This window comes from Pongo pygmaeus, chromosome 2, assembly GCF_028885625.2.
Source record: "Pongo pygmaeus isolate AG05252 chromosome 2, NHGRI_mPonPyg2-v2.0_pri, whole genome shotgun sequence".
NCBI lineage: Eukaryota > Metazoa > Chordata > Mammalia > Primates > Hominidae > Pongo > Pongo pygmaeus.
The window spans coordinates 96,728,198-96,748,787 of record NC_085930.1 but is presented as its reverse complement, the minus strand read 5'-3'; the positions used below and the strand labels follow the sequence as shown (position 1 = coordinate 96,748,787).

Here is a 20,590-nt window from a genome sequence, read left to right as displayed (position 1 = left end):
ATGTGTAGTATTAGGCACTGTGGATACAGAGATAAGTAAGACACCACCTTGGCTTGCATGGAAAACCCAAGGGGCCCCCGGGAAGAGCTATCTTGAAGGATATCACAGCAAAGAGAAAAACTGTGGCAAAAGAGAAGGAGAAATGTAAGAAGTCTAGATTTAGATGTGAAAACAGAGAAGCAATTCTATCCAAAACTGACACACATCAAGAACAGAAGCCTTGCTGTATCAATGGCCTTTAGTATTCACACCCTTTGACCAGAATTCCATTTCTAGCAGTATAATCAAAGGAAAGAAAGAAATACAGACATACACATGATCAGGATGTTGAAAGCACTGTTATCTATAATGATGAAAGAACAGAAACAAATGTTCAACAACAGGAGAGTGATTAACTAAACTGTACATTCTTTTGATGAAATGCTTTATGAGTCCATTAAGAATCAGGTCTGTGGCCAGGTGTGGTAGCTCATGCCTATAAATCCCAGCACTTTGGGAGGCCAGGGTGGTAGGACTGCTTGAGGCCAGGAGTTTGAGACCAGTCTGGGCAACATAGTGAGATGTTTGTCTCTATTAAAAAAAAAAAAAAATCAAGTCTTTGAAAACTACTTAATGACATGAAAAATACTCTTCTATTGTAGAGTTATTTTATACCATTAAGACCAAAGGGAGTAAAAAAAAAATAGCATATATAGTGTGATAGTCATTTTGTTTTAAAAAATGCACATGCGGCCGGGTGCAGTGGCTCACACCTGTAATCCCAGCACTTTGGGAGGCCAAGGCGGGCGGATTACGAGGTCAGGAGATCGAGACCATCTTGGCTAACATGGTGAAACCCCGTCTCTACTAAAAAATATTAAAAAATTAGCCGGGCGTGGTGGCGGGCGCCTATAGTCCCAGCTACTGGGGAGGCTGAGGCAGGAGAATGGCGTGAACCTGGGAGGCGGAGCTTGCAGTGAGCTGAGATTGCGCCACTGCACTCCAGCCTGGGCGACAAAGCAAGACTCCGTCTCAAAAAAAAAAAAAAAAAAAATGCACATGCAAGTATAGTAAAAGGTAAGATTGCCTGAGTATGTACCAAAATATTAATGGAAGTTTTTTTGGTGATGGGAAGTAGGATTACAAGTGACTTTTATTCTCTTTTATGTGCTTCACTGTATTTTTCAATATTTATTTATTTATTTATTTTGAGACAGTCTCACTCTGTTGCCTAGGCTGGAGTGCAGTGGCATGATCTCAGCTCACTGCAACCTCCACCTCCTGGGTTCAAGTGATCCTCCCACCTCAGCCTCCCAAGTAGCTGGGACAACAGGTATGCGCCACTAAGCCCAGCTAATTTTCATGTTTTTTGGTAGAGACGGGGTTTCACCATGTTGGCCAGGCTGGTCTCAAACTCCTGACCTCAAGCGATCGGCCTGCCTCGGCTTCCCAAAGTGCTGGGATTACATGCGTGAGCCACCACACCCAGCCCCAGCCTCAATATATATATATTTTTTGAGACAGAGTCTCACTCTTTCACCCAGTCTGGTGGCGCAATCTCTGCTCGCTGTGACCTCTGCCTCCCGGGTTCAAGCAATTCTGCCTGCCTCAGCCTCCAGAGTAGCTGGGATTACAGGCATGTGCCACCACGCCCGGCTAATTTTTTGTATTTTTAGTAGAGACGGGGTTTCGCCATGTTGGCCAGGTTCGTCTCGAACTCCTGACCTCTGGTGATCCACCCGCTTTGGCCTCTCAAAGTGCTGGGATTACAGGTGTGAGCCACTACACCCGGCCTCAATATTTAAATGATGTTATATTATCAGAAAAGAAAGCACAATAGAAGGTTAAAAAAAAAAAGGACAAATGCATTAAAAAAATTCAACATAGAGTTATTTAATATAAAAATATTCACAGCCTAAATATGTGTTAATAGGAGACTGGTTATGTAGAATAATATATACTCAGCCCATAAAGATAATATTTTCCAAGAATAACTGTGACATAATACTCCCCCTAAGCTAGATAAAAACTCCTTGCCCAGCCAAATAACAAAGGGAGGAGGAAAATAGAGAGACGGAACAAAACACACTAAGCAAAATGCAAAAAAAAAAAAAAAAAAAAAAGAAAATGAAGACAAAATCCAAGGCAAAAACGTTAAAGGAAATAAACAGGAATATTTAATCCTAATAAAAGGTGCAACTCCCCCAGGAGGCTGTAATGGTGACAAATATGAACATTTGTGCACCTAACTGCATAGCTTGGAAATGTGTGAGGCTGAGACTGACAGAGATGCAAGAGAAACTGATCATCCACAGTCACTGTGGGAGGCTTTAACCTAAAAGTGAGCAGATCACCCAGACAGAGATAAGGCTGAATAGACTGTGAGGAACCCAAAACTAGGCTCAGAGTATGTGAGCTCTGCACCTATGCCTAGAATAGTGCTAGAGGGAAACTGGTAAACTATTAATGGATTGTTTTGGAGTTGGAAGACTATACATGTTTTTTTCTCTTTCTCCTTTTCTGCATTTTTCCATAATGAACATTCACTTTTATAAAGGAAAAGGAAAAAGTGCAAGTCCAAAGAGAATGAGGGGCTACATCACAACATCATGAACACAACATTCCACAGCATGTGCTGAACTCAGCTCAAATGAGGCCAGCAGCCATGCACAGCTGTGGACAGGGAGAGGCAGGGCTCAGGGAGCGACTGGCCAAAGGCGAGCTCGTCTTCCTCACTCCACCCCAGAGGATCTCATGAGGTCCCCTTTCAGAGCTGGGCCAGATTTTCCTCTCAGGCAGGCCAGGGAGGGGATTTATAGGCTCAGAGGGATCCAGACATCTGTGCTTGAGTCTACCGGCAGTGCTAACCTTCCTGGTGAGAAGCAGACAGAGCGCCATGCAGTCAGGCTGTCCCTCCCCAGCGTCCACAAATGCTGCCTTTGTGTTGGGGCGCAAGCCCCCAGCCCATACGGGCACAGGAAGCAAGAGAGAACAAATCCTGCAGTGTCTTGCTGAACTGTGGCTGCAAGGACCACTCACATGTGTGACTGGGCTTTTAACATTTTTGGAAGTGGCTGCCAGCCCAGAGCTCTCCTGATATCCTCCTGGGCTAACCTGTGGTCTCCCGAGGAACCAGAGGAAGGACTGCTAAGTGTTCCAGCACTGATTAGAGCACCGTATTTGGGCTTAAGTCATCTCTTCTATAATTAAAAGAATCCAACCCGAGAGACATAATTGAATATCCAAAGGGATATATATGTCTCTAAGGTGTCAGAAGCCAAGGAAAAGGAATACTGCAACAGAGAACCAAGCTGCTCAATTACAGCCTTGAGTCATTTCTGGAATAGAAAAGGCATAAATAATACACACATATGGGTAATGGATGGCTGCTGAGAGGTTTGGCGCAGCTGATACACTCTTTGTTCTCTGTTTCTCCCTTATTGGAAAGGGAACCAAGACTTAGACAAAATCAGAGAGGATGTGAAGTGAGCCCACTGAGCACCCCTATGGCGCCAGCTCTTCCCCCTCATCCTTACTGCTCCCAGGCCACATTAAATTAGCATCCAGCCAGGCGCAGTGGCTCATGCCTGTAATCCTAGCACTTTGGGAGGCTGAGCTGGCGGATTACCTAAGGTCAGGAGTCTGAGACCAGCCTGGCCAACATGGCGAAACTGTCTGTACTAAAAACACAAAAATTAGCCAGGTGTGATGGTGGGCACCTGTAATCCCAGCTACTTGGGAGGCTGAGGCAGGAGAATCACCTGAACCCAGGAGGCGCAGGTGGAGGTGAGCCGCGATCACGCCACTGCACTCCAGCCTGGGTGACAGAGCAAGACTCTGTCTCGAAAATAAAATAAAATAAAATAAAATAAAATAAAATAAAATAAAATAAAATATAAATTGGCACCTTCTCTCAGTCTAGCTGGTGAGGGAAACTATTATTGAGATGCTAGGGCTGGAAATAATGCCATAGAAGTTGCACCGTGTGCACCAAGGTGAGTTACAAGGAGACATGTGGGGACAAGCTGGCATTCTCCATGCTTTGCAGATCATTCTGCAAACATGGCTGCTAACTCTGCATACAACTTGAGGTGTGTATTTCCATTCACTGTCCCCACAAGGACACACTCAAACATAAGCACATTGCTCAATTCTCTCCATATCTATGTACATTACCATTGTGAGTAACTCTTCTGTTTCTGCTGGGTTGTTTCTGGCCAATATATAAAGCTTAGAGGAAGCTATTTATCACAACATTTGAAAAAATTAAATTAAAAACTTATTTTGCACTTTGGGAGGCCAAGGCAGGTGGATCACTTTAGGTCAGGAGTTTGAGACCAGCCTGGCCAACATGGAGAAACCCCATCTCTACTAAAAAATACAAAAAATTAGCCAGGCGTGGTGGCAGGTGACTGTAATCCCAGCTATTTGAGAGGCTGAGGCAGGAGAATCGCTTGAACCCGAGAGGTGGAGGTTGCGGTGAGCTGAGATCGCGCCACTGCACTCCAGCCCAGGCAACAAGGGTGAAACTCCATCTCAAAAAAAAAAAAAAAATTATTTTGCCAAAAAAATCTTTGAGGTTTTAAAAACCAATTTCCACATGTCAGATCCTCCTTTGGGTCTGGCTTCCTCATCCTTGCTTGGCCTCAGTCTGCTGGATTTCAGATATGGCTTGATTTCTTTCTGTTCCAGTTCTCTAGGTCAATGTAAATTTCTGAGGTGAGCAAATGTTTCCTGCACTGTTCCCTGTGAAGGAACCCCAGAAACAGAAGAAAGAAATTTTGCCTGAGAAGCCAAAAGAAAGATTTTGAAGGTATGATAACAGATCTTAAAGCAGCCAGGGCTGGGCTGTAGTGGGAGGCACAGATTGTGCTCTTCCTAGGCCCAGGAGCACAAACACAAAAAGCCTACCAACTAGGCAAGGCAATGACGGAGAGTAAAGGGCCAGGTGTTAGAAGGGCAATTGGGAGAGGTGGGGACATTTGTAGGTGATGGTTGGCTGGCTGCCTAGGTCTAGCTCATTACTGCCATGTGGGAACACAGCACTGCAGCAAACCTACCAAAAGGCAATTCTGTTGTATCTGGAACATAGCAATACGAGGGCAGGAAGAGCCTAATGCCTGATGAGGGTTCACTCAACACTGATTGAATGAATGAGGGCCTTCCTGGGCAGAGGGTGGACTGTCCTGGGAGCAATAATGGGAAGAGATGGCTGGTAATTTGGAGGTCTCACAATCAAGGGAGGAAATAATTGCAGAGTGAACTTGAGCCACAGCCACTGGGATGGAGAGGAAAGGGTGAAATGCAGTAGACATTCTGAAGAATTTTCAAAAAGCAGTAACTCAGTGAAAGACCAGATGTGCAGGACTAGGGTGGTGATGAGTCTTCCAGGGGATGCCTGCAATGAACTTGTCGAGAGGGCTGAAGAACTGGTCACAAGGGAGAAAAGGTAAACACGTTCTTCTTCACTAGTTACAAAGCCCTTCATCTTGCTCTCCCAGATGACCTTATTTTCTCTTTCCTCCATTCTCCCGCAAAAGGGATCAGGGGATTAACCAGGGATCCCGAGGCCCAAGTACTGAGAGAAACAGACCCAAACCTATAGCTAATTAGGTGAGGTATTCATTCAGGAGAAACTGCAACAGAGTTAACAGAGGAACGAGCAAGGCAGGGGAAAAGCAATGGAGAGGAAGGGCATCTATGGGAAAGTAGCAAGAACCACTTGGGCTATGTGGAGTCATGACATATTGGCTGTATGGTAGGCAGGCAAGGACAGAAAGGGCTGAGGGAGAACCTCAAACAGTTCTCAAGTCATGGATTTTCACAGCATGAGGCATGCCTTGGGCTCTGGTCCCCAGTTTTCTTAAAGACTCAGAAAGCAGAGACACAAAATATTGCCAAGCAAAAGTATTCAGGACAAATACATGGCAGACTCAAGACTGCTGCTCAGCTAAACCAGGTGAGCCTTTTCATGGCATATTTTTTGTGGGCTTCAATCTAAAAGAAAATTTGTATAATTATCAAATTGGGTTCAAGGCCTTGGATAAATCTCAACGTTCACTTTAAAAGATACACTTCATCAACAGTTTAAGAACAACTATAACTACTTGTTAACTAAAAAACTATCAGAGTAGTTAATATTTACTACTTAGTTAACTAATTAGAAGATTAATGATTGCTAACTAAGGGCCAAGGCGTTATGCTACGTCCTTTAAATGCACTGTCTTGTAAATCTTTACAATGATTCCATGAAGGTTTGGTGGCATCATGGCAAATTTACTCATAAGGAATAGAAGCAAGACCTAGCTGTAGGACAAAGTATGGAAAAAAAATTTTTTAATAAAAAATAAAAGCAAGACCTAGACATGTTAAGTCACCTGCCCAAGGTGAGCCGAGGTTAGAACCCAAGGTACTTCCACTCCGAGGTCCTTAGGTCCTCGTTCTAAGCCAAGGGTCAGCAAACATTTTATGTAAAGGGCCAGATGGTAAATATTTTTGGCTTTGTGGGCAATATGGTCTCTGTCACAACTACTCAATTATGCCATAGTACAAAGCAGCCATGGACAATAAACAGATGGGCATGGCTATGTTCCAACAAAACTTTATTTATGGATACTGAAATTTGAATTTCATGTCGTTTTCATGTGTCACGAAACAGCACCATTCTTTTGACTTTCCCCCAAGAATTTTAAAAAGTAAAAATCAGGCTTAGCTTGTAAGCCATAAAAAAACAGGTGGTGAGCTGGATTTTCTTCACCCAATGCAGTTTGCCGACCCTGGTTGAAGCTACTAGGCTCTGTTGCCCTCCAGCTAACATCATGTGCTGGTTTCCTCAAGAGGCCCATAGATATTTTAGGAAAAAAATCGCGTGAGAGTATGTCTGGATGGGGCACATAACTCTGAAATACAATTGTGGGGAAAGGCCCAACTACAACAGCTCTGGCTCTGCATGACCCTTGACTGCAACTTGAAAAACATCTTTCTTCCTCCAAGTCCCCTCACTTGCGCTCTTCTATTGAAATAAGCATTGATTCCGGTCACTCTGAAACCAGGGGAAATTCTAGGTAGGATGGGGATGTTCCCTCCCATACACCATGATTTTCTGCAACCATAGGCCCTGTGTGCCCTTCTTACCTGCAGGGTTTGACTGAAGCGCTTTAATGGCGTGGCCTTCACGGGCGGGATGAGGTTTGCTAGTGACGTGACTCGGGAAAGGGGTTTGACCCGTTTATTACTAGGTTCCTATAGAGTTAAAAAAAAAAAAGTAAAATGTCAAGGTCAATTGCGAAGACAACATAATTCCACCATACAACTGTGTTCCACTCCACGAGGTACTGGTTGTACACTGATCTATGGAATATAAAGTGTCACGTCTCACTCTGGCTGTATGGAGATGACCTGGCTTAGGAGGCAGGGAAGGAGAAATGGCAGGCAGGGGATGTCAACAGAGGCAGTATCTGGGAAGACAGAAAAGGGGCAGGGATCTGCTCCTTATCCCTCACCCCCCAGTATCTTCCAGCTTTTAATTCAGAAGCTTCCACTTAGTAGAACCAGTCTCCCCACCCCTTTTGTAGAGAAAAGCAGCCTCTGATTTCTCACCCAATGACCTTGTCTTTTGTTGCTTCTGGTTTCATCTTTTTAAAAACCTTTTCCCCATCTTGCCTAAAGCCACTCTTATGCAATGGCTTTCCTAAAGCACCAAGATTGTTTTCTTACTTCATTAAATTAAAAAAATTGTTTTAAAAAAGAAGTTCTATTACTGGGCTCTTAAGAAAGCATCTTTGTATCTACAGCATATTTGAAATGCACATATTAATATTTATAAATTATAACCAGACGGCAAAAGAAAATGTATAGAGAAAAAGCCCTACCACGGACATCGGTTTCTATACTATATATAGCCACAAGTTTTGAAAATCTCCTCCACATAAAACATTATTTGCAAATCTGCAAGTTACTTCAAACCAGGCTGATAGGTGGGAGGGAGCCTACCCATTCCAAGGACTTTGCAGACAAGAATTACATAAATAAAAACAACAGCCTGGCCAGGCGCAGTGGCTCATGCCTGTAATCCCAGCACTTTGCGAGGGCGAGGCGGGTGGATCATGAGGTCAGGAGTTCAAGACCAGCCTGGCCAAGATGGTGAAACTCCGTCTCTACTAAAAATACAAAAATTAGCCGGGCGTGGTGGCGGGTGCCTGTAATCCCAGCTACTCGGGAGGCGTGGGATTGCTTGAACCTGGGAGGTGGAGGTTGCAGCGAGCCGAGATTGCGCCACTGCACTCCAGCCTGGTTGACAGAGACTCTGTGTCAAAAAAACAAAAAACAAACAAACGAACAACTACAACAACAACAACAAAAAAAACAGGCTATGGGGAAGAGAATGATGACAGACAAAACATTTTACAAAGACAAAGAGAAGAGTTACCCTTGTCCTCCTAAGCTCCATCTGACCTGTAGTAGACGCTAGACAGCACATGAAGATACCAAATTTTGACGGACAAAGCCAAAGTAGCCAATTGTGGTGGCAAACCTCAATCATTTCCAGAGGGAGCCTCTAGGTATTCATCTTTCCTTTTCAGCCATTGCTTTCAAAGTTTCGAGGGTTAAGGCAGAACTTCAGATTCTCCAGGACATCTCTGCATCCCCGTTCTGAACATAGTAGGTGCCTGGAAAAATCTTTCGTGAATTTGGAGTCCTGCTGAGACACTTTCATGTCATTTTATGTCCCTGCCAGTCTCAGAAATCAACAGCCTTCTTTGAAATAGACTGTCTCCAAGCTTTCCAGCATTTACATATAAAAATTTAAAAACTTAAAAAGAAAATTGAATACAATCCCACAATGTGGCCAGGAACGATTCCATGATTTCTCAAAGCAGTTAAATACTTTTCCAAGACGGAGAATGCAACCAGGCTGCTGGGTACCTCTCCAGCTTCTTAGCTTGCTAAGCTGAACAGACAGCAGAAAACTCTCAGAACACTAGGAAGGCTCAGTTCCAAAATGCAGAGGATGAATCTCCCAAGATGAGAGCCATTGCATGACAATGATTTAAGTGCTGAAGGGAAAGATCTGACAGCTCTTCTGCTTCAGGTGACAATGCCCTTCAGGATGCTCCCTGTCCAGTGCCAGGCTCTTGAGCATTTGTGCCCAGAGGAGGGTTTAAAACATTTTTTTACGTCAGAGCTGCACCACTGGCGTACTGAATACACACATACACACATGCGCACGCATACACACACACACACACACACACACTGCCTCTTAAGCATCCCCTGAATTTGTCTAAATGGCTCCTGCTTGGGGCTGAAAATGCCAGGTTGGTGGCACAAACTGCATTACAGCAAGTGAGGTGATAAAGATTCCCTGAGGGAGCAGGACCTGGTCTCAGAGAATCCTGCCCACTGACTCTGAGTCTTTCTCTTTCTCTCTCTCTTTTTTATGGTTAAAACTGCTGGGTCACAGATTTTTATATCAGAATGGGGAGGCTGAAAGGCAAATGCTAACTGGGTTCTCTTATTTTAAAAAGGGGCCAGAGAGCACTGCACGCTTGACAGGATGGGGGATGATCCAGCTGTGTTCCACTTGCTGTGTCATCTTTTCTAAGGTTCTGCTGACTTTGCTGTTCATTTTGCATGACCCAGTCGGACAGGCATTTTCTGCACAGCTATAAGATGTAGGTTCAACACAAATGCCACCTCTCTGAGGGTTGAGTGCAGTGCTGCTACGTGAGATTGTAATTAAAACTAATTTCCTAAGGCATTGCTGATTTGGATGTAAACATCAGGCTGCTCTCTGGCAATCTGACATTCCCAAGTAATGAACAATTGAACCAGAAGCCATTGCTGTGTGATTTAGTGCTATGATCCAGCAATGTAAGCAGGTGCAATTTCAAAACCAGAACATTTACAGGTTATTGGATCTATGGGGGAGGCTTTATGCCTAACCCACATGAGTAAAATATGAATTACAGTGTTCTCCTTGAGGGCTTCTGTGAGAATAGAAGATTAAAAAAATTCCTGGCCTCATTTGATTTTTCTTTTCCATTTACTCAATATGTCTCCAGCTACATTTTACTGCTGTCTAAAGAGAGCCCTCAGGGAAAATGTTTCCAGATTCTTGTTAAATAGCTCTACTGAAAACTAGCAAATGCAATCACAGGGATGCTTTCAGGCTTTGCAGAGAGGTAACAGAACACAACCTTCAGGGACGCTTCCTAGTCCAACAACTCAGCTGCCAGACCAAGCCGGGCAAGGTCAATGCTAAACCCAGGAACCAAGTGTCCTGTTTCAAGTGCAGACACCACCCCCAACCACGTGATTTTAAGACAGGGCAGAAGGGTATCTCACTAAAGTTTAAAAAAAAGAAAAGAAAAAAAGACATTGAGCATTCTGTATAGACAGTATTTTATGAGTAACAGTTTTGTTTCATCTTTTCCAGGCCTTATAACTTTTTTGTTTCTCTTGTCTTATTGCACCGGCTAGAACCACCTGTATATTGTTGATTACAAGCCAAGACAGTGGGTATACTAGTTTAATTCTTGGTTCTACAGTGATTATTAATAAGATTTCATCATTAAATATTTGCTGAGAGCATGGGAGAGGCACCCTTTATCACGTAGAGAAAGTTCTTTTCTGTACCAACTTTGCTGTGAATTTTTATCATGAATTGGCAGTGGCTTTTATCAAATATTTGTTCTCCATTTAGTCAGAGGACAAGGAAAGAAAAAAAGGAAGAGAAGAAAAGAAGGGAGGGGTGGGAAGAAGGCATACAGGTCACATTTTTTCATAAAGAAACTGATTTGACAATTTAAAATATCTTGTGTTTAATTATGAGTAAAGGAGAATAAAACACTCTATGCAATTTTATTCTTAGTATGAGTTTTTTTATTAAACGGATTTTGATATTCCTTCTCTAGGGGATACAACGATTTTTATCCTCTCCTCATTCTTCCCCTCAACAGGTAAAAGCCAAAGCAGACTGTATGCAATGTAAGAAAATGCCTATCGTATCAATATAATCTAGCATACTTTTTTATTCCTCCAAAAATAGTTCCACTGAAACAGACATGGCATACAGGAACTCCCCTCTCATTTTCCCTGTACTTCCTTTTTGCAGCCAGAGTGGGGTGAGGAATAGTAGGAATATCATCCATGTCATGTCTGCAGCTGCCCTGAGACTCTACCCCTATTGAGCCTCAAACACCATCCAGGAGAGGCTGGAAATGTAGCCACTGGCATAAGGACTCAGGCTGCTTCACTGTAGGGCAGTGTGGCTCTCAGCTGCTTTACATCTGGCCAGGAGCAAGGAAGAGGTGAGAATTGATTGTGCTAGCAGATACTCTTGTCCATGAGTTGATGGAGCCAAAGAAAAAAAAGTCTTTCAAATGTTTGGAAATTCCAGGAAAGGCTTTTCAGGGTTCTATCTGTGTGCCAGGTGGTGTGTGGAAACTGCACTCCCAAGGGTCATGTTTAATCCACCCAGGAACTTTCTAGGTGGCTTTCATCATCCTCATGTAAAATAGAAAGTTACAATGTTACAGTGACTGAGAAACTCTAGCATAAACAAATAATAATAATGAGCTAATACTGGCAGCAGGAACTCAGCTCAGTGCTTTACATATAGTTGCATATTTAATCCTACTAACAACCTTACAAGTTAACTACTATTACGATCCCTATTTTAAAGATGGAGAAACTAAGGCATGTAGTAGAGCAATTTGCTTAAAGCCATTCAGCTAAAACAAGGTGACCAGGATGTAAACCCAGGCAGGCTGACTCCAAAGCCCATGCCCTACACCAGGGCCTGGCTTTTTCTGTAAGGGGCTACCCAGCCTCTGTCATGACTACTCATCTCTGCTTTCAGACACAAACAATCTGTAAATAAATAATTGTGGCTATATCATATTAACCATTTATTTATGAACACTAAAATTCAAATTTCATAGTTTTCATGTCACAAAATATTCTTTGAGACAGGGTCTTGCGCTGTCATTCAGGCTGGTGTGCAGTGGCACGATCACAGCTCACGGCAGCTTCAACCTCCCGGGCTCAAGCAGATATTCCCACCTCAGCCTCTCAAGAAACTGGGACTACAGGTGCTCACCACCATGCCTGGTTAAATTTTTAAAAATTTTTTTAGAGAAGGGGTCTTGCCATGTTTCCCAGACTGGTCTCAAACTCCTGGGGTCAAGCAATTCTCCTGCCTCGGCTTCCCAAAGTGCTGGGGATTACAGGGTTGAGCCACTATGCCCTGCTTACAAAATATTATTCTTTTGATATTTTTCAATCATTATAACATGTAGACACTATTCTTAGCTTGAGGCCCATAGGAAGTCAGCTGTATTCAGTCTTCAGGCCATAGTTTGCTGACTGTTGTTTGCTGACCAGTCATGTCCTGGTCAGTGGTCTTCAGCCTCAGCTTTTCTACTGTACATACCCAAAGACAACTCTCCCAGGCACTGCACTCTCCCACAGGCACACCTAGTCATCGTCAGGCTCCAGTAGATGGCATAAGCTTGATTTGCATATTCTCCCTGCAGCTGGACATGCAGGGTCCTCCCCTGATAAACAGGGGAAACATTTGACTTACTTTTTATGTGAGTAAACCCTATTTTATTGCATTTTATTCTCCTAACTTTCTAAACACAACGCCAACTTTCCTTGACCATTTTAATATATATATGAACAAAGGACATAAAAAGTGATATAATGCCTAGGATCTACTTCAAAATAATGACAGTGGAGAAAGAGGATGGAAAAAGAGGAAAACAGGACTGGTCACAGGTTGGTAGTTGTCAAAGCTAGGTGCCGGGCACAGGTACATGACAGAATACATGTCAAATGGTACATGTATTTGGTACATGCCTGCCTGTGGTACACGTCAAAATAAAGGTTTTTTTTTTGTTTGTTTTTTTGAGATGGAGTCACGCTCTGTAGCCCAGGCTGGAGTGCAGTGGCGTTATCTTGGCTCACTGCAAGCTCCACCTCCCGGGTTCACACCATTCTCCTGCCTCAGCCTCCCGAGTAGCTGGGACTACAGGCGCCCGCCACCACGCCCGGCTAATTTTTTGTATTTTTAGTAGAGACGGGGTTTCACTGTGTTAGCCAGGATGGTCTCGATCTCCTGACCTTGTGATCCGACCGCCTCGGCCTCCCAAAGTGCTGGGATTACTGGCGAGAGCCACCGCGCCCGGCCAGTTTTTTTTTTAAATGGACATAAAATTGTTTTGCAAGTGTGCCAGTGGAACCGGAGTAGACAGGTGCTGTCTGTGATTTTTTTACCTCAGTTATTAGGGAGGGCCTAGTGAGAGAGAATACTAGAGAAACAGACATCATCCGGAATAGAAGAAACCTATTTTTGTGTGTTTGTTTTTTAAAAGTTCCCACTACTTAATTTCAATAACTTCTAAATAACACACACCGGAATAGGGAAAGCTCCATGTGTTGGGAAAGAGAATGCTGGGAAAGCTGCTTCACAGCATTTAAAGACAGCAACCCCGTGGAGAGCCATGGGCCAAGTCGCCACACCCCCTAAAGTCTTTTATTGTATTGACTGGCTTAATTCACTCTCATTAAGAAACCCTGGCCAGGTGCGGTGGCTCACGCCTGTAATCCCAGCACTTTGGGAGGCCTGGCGGGGGGTGGGGGCGGGCGGCGAATCATGAGGTCAGGAGTTTGAGACAAGCCTGACCAATATGGTGAAACCCCGTCTCTGCTAAAAATACAAAAGGTGGCGGGCGCCTATAATCCCAGTTACTCAGGAGGTTGAGGCAGAAGAATCGCTTGAACCCGGGAGGCGGGAAGGTGCAGTGAGCCAAGATCGTGCCCTTGCACTCTAGCCTGGGTGACAGAGCGAGACTCCATCTCAAAAAAAAAAAAAAAAAAAAAGGAAACCCATTAATGGGTTCCCAATCACTGAACTGCATGACATAAAACAATCCAGGGGAGGTCAACTCTAATTTATTTTAGAAACACACAGAAAAATAAGGGCCCTTCAAGATCAGCTTGTCCATGGACAGGAGTACTTCATGTTCCTGCTGTATATATTTTAACTTGTGAGCATGTTTTGTTTTCCTGTGACTCACTTGCAAATTCATGTTTTTCTCTCAATTGATACAATAACATCATCTACTAACGAGGCTAAAATCTCCCATCTTTGCCAGATCCTCACTCCCCTTCCGCCTCTTACCAAACAAATGTAAATTAGTTAATTACCCTACGATTGCCTTGACTTTACCACCCCTATTCCTCAGGGCCAAAGGGTGGTTCACATCATTTTACAGTTTATGCCCAAGATTCTCACCCTTCAAGACTTCTAGGCTACTACAAATATTCTTGTGTTCTAATTTCCTCTGATACCTCCTATTGCGAAGGCCTTCCCCACCCTTTCAGGGTCTCTCTCTGCCCACTAGACAATTCTTTTTTTTTTTTTTTTTTTTTTTGGAGACGGAGTCTCGCTCTGTCGCCCAGGCTGGAGTGCAGTGGCGCCATCTTGGCTCACTGCAAGCTCCGCCTCCTGGGTTCACGCCATAGACAATTCCTTAATTCCTGCTTCTGCCTCTTCCCAGCCATAAGCTTTACTTCAAATGGCCCCACTCCACCCAGCATGGGGGCACTTGACAGCTTGCTTTGTACCTTTTCTTTCAACGAATTCCTACAGATTTTCCCTCTTGTGTTAATGTTTTTCTAACAAAATGGCTGAAAATGAGCCATATTATTTTTATAGATTTATCTATTTTAGTCTGGCTCTCATATTCACTAATCTTGTCTTTAGCAAGTTACTTACTCAGTTTCTTCAACTGAAAAATGGGGAAATAACCTCGTAATACAGCAGTGAGAATTCTGTGGGTAGGAGCTATGCTTTACAGGGAATTTACAATCTGTGCAGGTGCTGGGCGAAGAGCTTTGTAAGGATTTGCTCTTGGCATCTTCAGAACATCTTATGAGAAAGCTAGTATCATTATCCCCATTTTATAAGTGAGCACGCCAAGGTTCAAGGAGCACAAATACACAAGATCACGTATTTCAGGTAGAGGCAAAATGTTGACCATGTACTGGACTATACGCCTCTGCTTCATTATTCTGCCCAAAAACAGACAGATAATGACGATGAGCACATACCACAGTACTTTGTGAATAGCAAGATAATTATCAGAGCCTAGAATAGGGCTCACAAATTGGTATGTTTTTGCTAAAGATTATTCCCCCTGCCATCTTTGCCTCTAAGTTAAACAGGTGAGCTTATCTATTCCCTTAATATGAGCATACTCTTTTTCAAAAAATTGATTTTGAAATAATCTTAGATTTACAGAAGAGTTGCAAAATTAGTAGAGTGTTCCCATATATCCTTTACACCACTACCTCTAATGTTAACATTTTACATAACCACAGTACATTTATCAAAACTAAGAAATTAACATTGGGGCAATACTATTAACTAAACTATTAACAGAGTTATTGGGATTCCACCAGTTTCTGTTTTCCCACTAGTGTCCTTTTTCTGTTCCAGGATCTAATCTAGAATCCAAAGTTATATTTCTGTCCAATCTGTGATATAGTTCCTCTGTCTTGTTGTCTTTCATGATCTTATAGCAAAATACTAGAGCTCTCTAATTGACACTTGTGAAGAGTACTGGTTGGTTATTTTATAGAATGTCTCTCACTTTAGATTAATCTTATGTTCTCTCACGATTAGGTTCAGGTTATGCATTTTTGGCAAGAATACAACACAAAGATGTACCCTTCCTGGTATATCATATAGGTGGTACACCATGTTGCTAAGTCTTATTACTGGTGATGTTAACTTTGACTACGTAGTTAAGATGGTCTTATGGATTGAATTATGCCCCCACTGAAAATAAGTGTAAGTTCTTACTCCAGATACCTGTGAATGTGACCTTATTTGGAAATAGGATCTTTGTAGATAAAATCAAGTTAAGAAGAGTCACACTAGTTTAGATTAGGCCCTAAATCTAATCACTGTGTCCTTATAAGAGGGAAATTTAGAGACACACATGGAGAAGACGGCCATGTGACAACAGAGAGGTGGAGACTGGAGTGATGTATCTACAAGCCAAAGAATATAAAGGATTGCCAGCAAACACCAGGAACTTGGAAGAAGCAAGGATTTCTCTGCAGGTTTCAGAGGGAGCATGGCTCTGCTGACATTTTCTTTTCTCTCTTTTTTTTTGAGACAGAGTCTCGTTCTGTCACTCGGACTAGAGTGCAGTGGCACAATTTCAGCTCACCGCAACCTCCACCTCTGGGTTCAAGCGATTCTCTTGCCTCAGCCTCCCGAGTAGCTGGGACTACAGGAGTGCACCACCATACCTGGCTAATTTTTGTATTTTTAGTAAAGACAGGGTTTCACCATGTTGGCGAGGCTGGTCTCAACTCCTGACCTCAGGTGATCCACCTGCCTTGGCCTGCCAAAGTGCTGGGATTACAGGTGTGAGCCACCATACCCGGCCTCTGCTGACATTTTCATTTCAGACTTAGCCTCCAGAATAAGACAGAAATTTTTTGTTGTTTTAAGCCACCTAGCTTATGGTACTTTGTTATAGCGGTCATAAGAAACTAACACAGGTGGTGTCTGCTGGATTTCTCCACTGTAAAGTTAGTATTATTCTCTTTGTAACTAATACATAGTTTGGAGGACTTTGTGACTTTGTGCATTCTTCTTAGCCCAATTTAGGAAGTGTTTACTCAGTATGTGCAAAGTGGCCTTAATTGAAGTATACAGGTGTCACTGTTGTGGGGAATGTCTCCCAGCTGAATAGGGAGAATCAGAAGATTGAGCCACAAAGAGTCAAGAGAGTCAGTGTCAGGTGGAGCTGGCAAGGAAGGAGCAGGTGGGGTGGCTGGAAGGCAGGGCATGGTGCGGTGGACAATACAGGCACGTAGGACACATATGCAGCACTGAGGAGGCCTTCATAGAGCCGCTTGAGCAAAGGAGGAGTAAGACTGTGGGTACAGAAAGGGGAGCTGCCTTGGAGCTTGCAAATGACTCTTCATCTTTTTTTTTTGTTAATAGAAAAAGATAATAATAATGAAATAATTGTTCCTAATTCTAAAATTTCCATTGAAATATTTTTTCTGTTCTTTTTTCCCCCTGGCACAGAGCTAACTGACCTGGTGTCATCTGTTCCCAGAAGACGAAAGACAAATAATGAGGCCCAAATCCCAACGGAAACCTGGCTTCATTGATTAGGCCAAATGTGTTTCAGAATTATTGGTTTTTAACCCCCAAGGTGAGAAAAGGTCTTCAAACTCAGAACTATAATTTTCCTCTTGTATGCTTATCAGTGATTTCAACAAAGGGACTACAACCTTTGTGGACTTTGACAAACCACCAGGAACTGTTCCGGGAGGCATCCCTGCTATCTTTGTCTTGGCTAATCTCGAACATGGAAGCCACATTCTTGTGTTTGTTTTCTCCAGCCGTGAGTTTGGTTGCCAGTTGCCTCACATTAGGCATCCAAGGGGGATTTGATTTCTTTTTTGATAAAATGGCTCAACTCTTTCCTCCATACTAAGATAAGGTGCTATGAGGAAAAGATCCCAATTTCCTTCTTAAAAAAAAAAAAGCTGGGGTTCGTTTTGTTTTGTTTTTGTTAATGAGGGAACAGGGACAGCCTGGATAACTAAAATCCACAAAACACCCTGAGTTAGTTCAGTCTCAAACCCAAGCTGCAGACAGGCTTTCGGGCTGCTGGATTGAGACTCCAACAATCTCTTGCCCCGTCTCATGGAAGAGCTAAAGAGCAGATGATGAGAGAAGTCACAAGAGAGTGTGGGCAAACCCACAAATTAAACCATCAACCCTCAGGTGCATAAAACTGAACATATTAATGTTAGAGGGATGATGTTTATTCTCTGTATATCAAGCTCTGTCTGCCTGAGCCAGTCAGCACCAAAAGCAGATTCAGCACCTACGGCTTCTTGGCCAAAGTCTCCCTGTGAGATGGTTGCTTTCAGGGGGAGCCTTGAATAAGGGAGAGGTATAAGGAGGACAGTTGGCAGTTGGCTGAGCTCACACAATGTTGGCAGCAGCCTCTGAAACCATGCTCAGAGGCCCTGCCCAAACCAGCTTCCCATAAAATGCAAATTAAAAAAACAGGGGTAGAAAGAAATCACACTTTATGACAATTTCTGTAGTCCTCCTAGCTTCATTTCCTCCTGGCCTCCCCTGTTTCCTTCAAGTCCAAAACACATGGTAGCAAAATCCTATAGCTCTCCAGTGTTTGTATAAACTGAATGGCAAAATGAAGGAAAGGTGGGGGTAGGCGGCAAGGGAGATGGATTTCTTCCGGTACACCCGGGAGAAGCAATTAATTTTACTACAAATTTGGAGAGGGCGAATGTTCATGGCATACCATTTTGTTTCTGAGAGAAGACTCAAGCAAGTCATTACCTTTATTCTTCTTGGTAGCTCTGAGTTTTTGCCCCCACATTGGGAAAGTAACCTCTCCTACTTGCCTGCCATGGGGAAATTCATTTTTGCTGAGTGAAGGTTTATGGGCTGAAAAAAAGAACCTTGGGAAATAATTCAGTAAAATACAGGACTCTGAGAGGTGAAGCAGGCAGCAGCCTAGGTTACAAACATAATCTTTAAGCAGAGCCAGTAAAATAAAACAAAACCACTGTTTCAGACACTGTATTTCTGGCTAAGGTTTCACTCTGCAATAACTTTCAAAGTTACTCATTTTAGTCAACGTTGTAAGGGTAAGTCAACATTTGTCCTGGCAGCAAGCCCAAATCTGTTATTTTATTAGTCCGCTACTGGTTAAATTGGCCCAAGATTAAACACATCTAATAAATAGCCCTAAAATATTGAAGTTTAGCAGAAAACCACATTCAATTCTCTTTACACAGGATGTTACTATTACTTAACCTTGGGCAGAGGGAGAAATGCACACCCACACCCCTGTTAAGTTCCTTTTAGCAAACACCAGCCCCCACTGCCTGAAACTCATCTTGGTCATGCCCAGACATGATGCTACAGACCTTCAGAGAAAGAGGAAGCCAAATATTTAGCTCTCTCTGCGGTCCCTGGCTCCACATCTGCCTTCTGAGGCAGAAAGGGCCAGATGCTCAAAGCTGGAGAACTTTAAAGAGTCCATCCTCCTTAAAAATTAGGAGAGTTGCCAGCAGCATCAAGTCTCTGTGGCTCTTACAGGAAGGCCAGCCATGGGCCCAGAGGATGTTTTCTCACATCAGGTTATGCATTTTTGGCAAGAATGCCACAGAAATAACATGCCTATAATGCCACACCCATCCCCCGGTCTGGAAAATGGGGCTGGACATCCCTGGTTGGATGATGCCAACAAGGCACCCAAAGGTAGAAAAGGTCTCCTGGTCACACAATGAGGCACCCAGAGGTAGAAAAGGTCTCCTGGTCACAGCCACGGGGTCCAGAGGACAGTCTCTGTGACTTTGGGGTTCCGGAGTCAGTCACTTCCTACTGACTTCTTGGAAACCTTTGGGTGGAATATATGTTCTGCATTTGTTTATCTCTGTAAAAGGGATTCTCTGGCTTCCCCTTGGGTGGGGTTGGAGGAGAAGGGGGAAAAGGAAAGGATGCCACTGGGAGTTCCATTCCTGCTTCTTTAAGGACATTTTCTGGGCTCTCTCAGAGCTTAGGAATAATCTGAATGCCTCTGCAGCAAGTGACAAAGTTCTTATCACTCTGGCCCAAAGAGTGCATCGATTCTTTGCAAAGGATCTAAGGATAAAATATGAGCCAACCTGTCTGGTCAGAGTGCAATACCCTATGACCTTGGGCCCAAAATATAACCTCTATAAGCTAGTTTCCTCTGCTGTGAAGTGAAGATGACTCTCCTACCTCCTCACAGAGTTGTTGGGAGGATCACAGGAAACTAGGTGTATAATATGCTTGGCAGACACACCCACCTGTTAGTCCTCACTAAATATCAGAGTATTGTCCTTATTTCTGTTGTCCTGGGAGAGGCATGGTCTCTCTGCCAGCCTGCGCCCCTGCCCTCTTCTATTCCCTGCAGCACTGGATTTTGCCTTGATCCTTCCAGGGACAAAGCTGGAGTTCCATGTCCCTGCCAGAATCATACCAATAACTGCTCTGGCCACTGAGGCTGCTACGAGACCACGTATTTTGATTCCACATTCCTGCCTTCCTTTTCTTCCTGTGGTTTTATCATCTGTTTAGTCAAGCTCTGGCTGGATACAGCAAAACTAGCGGTGGTCTGGCAGGACTCAAGGCTATATTGGAAGAAAGGAAAGCAGTAAAATCTCAAGATACGGACCCAAGTCCTAATCTTGAGTCCTTATAGATGGGTCTTGAGGTTTGCATTATCCTCCCACCCGCCCACTGCCACCGACACTGCTGAATTATGGGCTAGAAGAGCTGGTCTCCAGTCTTGCCAGATCCCAATACTGTCTGGAATTAGGCAATGAGAGGAACTCTAGTCATTCAACCCATGTCGGATGTGCAAGGTGAAACTTCACAAAAATAATGTGTAACCAAGAAAGGACCACACAGAACCACAGAAAAGTCCTCTCTTTCTCATCCATCTGTCGTTCTTTGAAGCTCAGCATTATCTTGCTTCCCAGAAGAGGAAAAAGAAGTACGGAGATG

The 20,590-nt window shown here is 43.5% G+C and overlaps 1 protein-coding gene across 10 annotated transcripts in view; it reads right to left on the bottom strand.

Annotated features, from left to right (window-relative positions):
* ARHGEF3 (Rho guanine nucleotide exchange factor 3) overlaps positions 1-20,590 on the bottom strand; it is a 349,765-nt gene that overhangs the window by 39,268 nt on the left and 289,907 nt on the right. For 9 of the 10 annotated variants that reach the window (XM_054482009.2, XM_054482014.2, XM_054482010.2 and 6 more), the window contains one exon: positions 7,114-7,221. In XM_054482009.2, the coding sequence (XP_054337984.1) occupies positions 7,114-7,221 (108 nt within the window). Of the gene's footprint in view, positions 1-7,113; positions 7,222-8,512; positions 8,763-20,590 lie in introns of those variants that run through there. The other variant, XM_054482016.2, reaches the window with a different exon arrangement.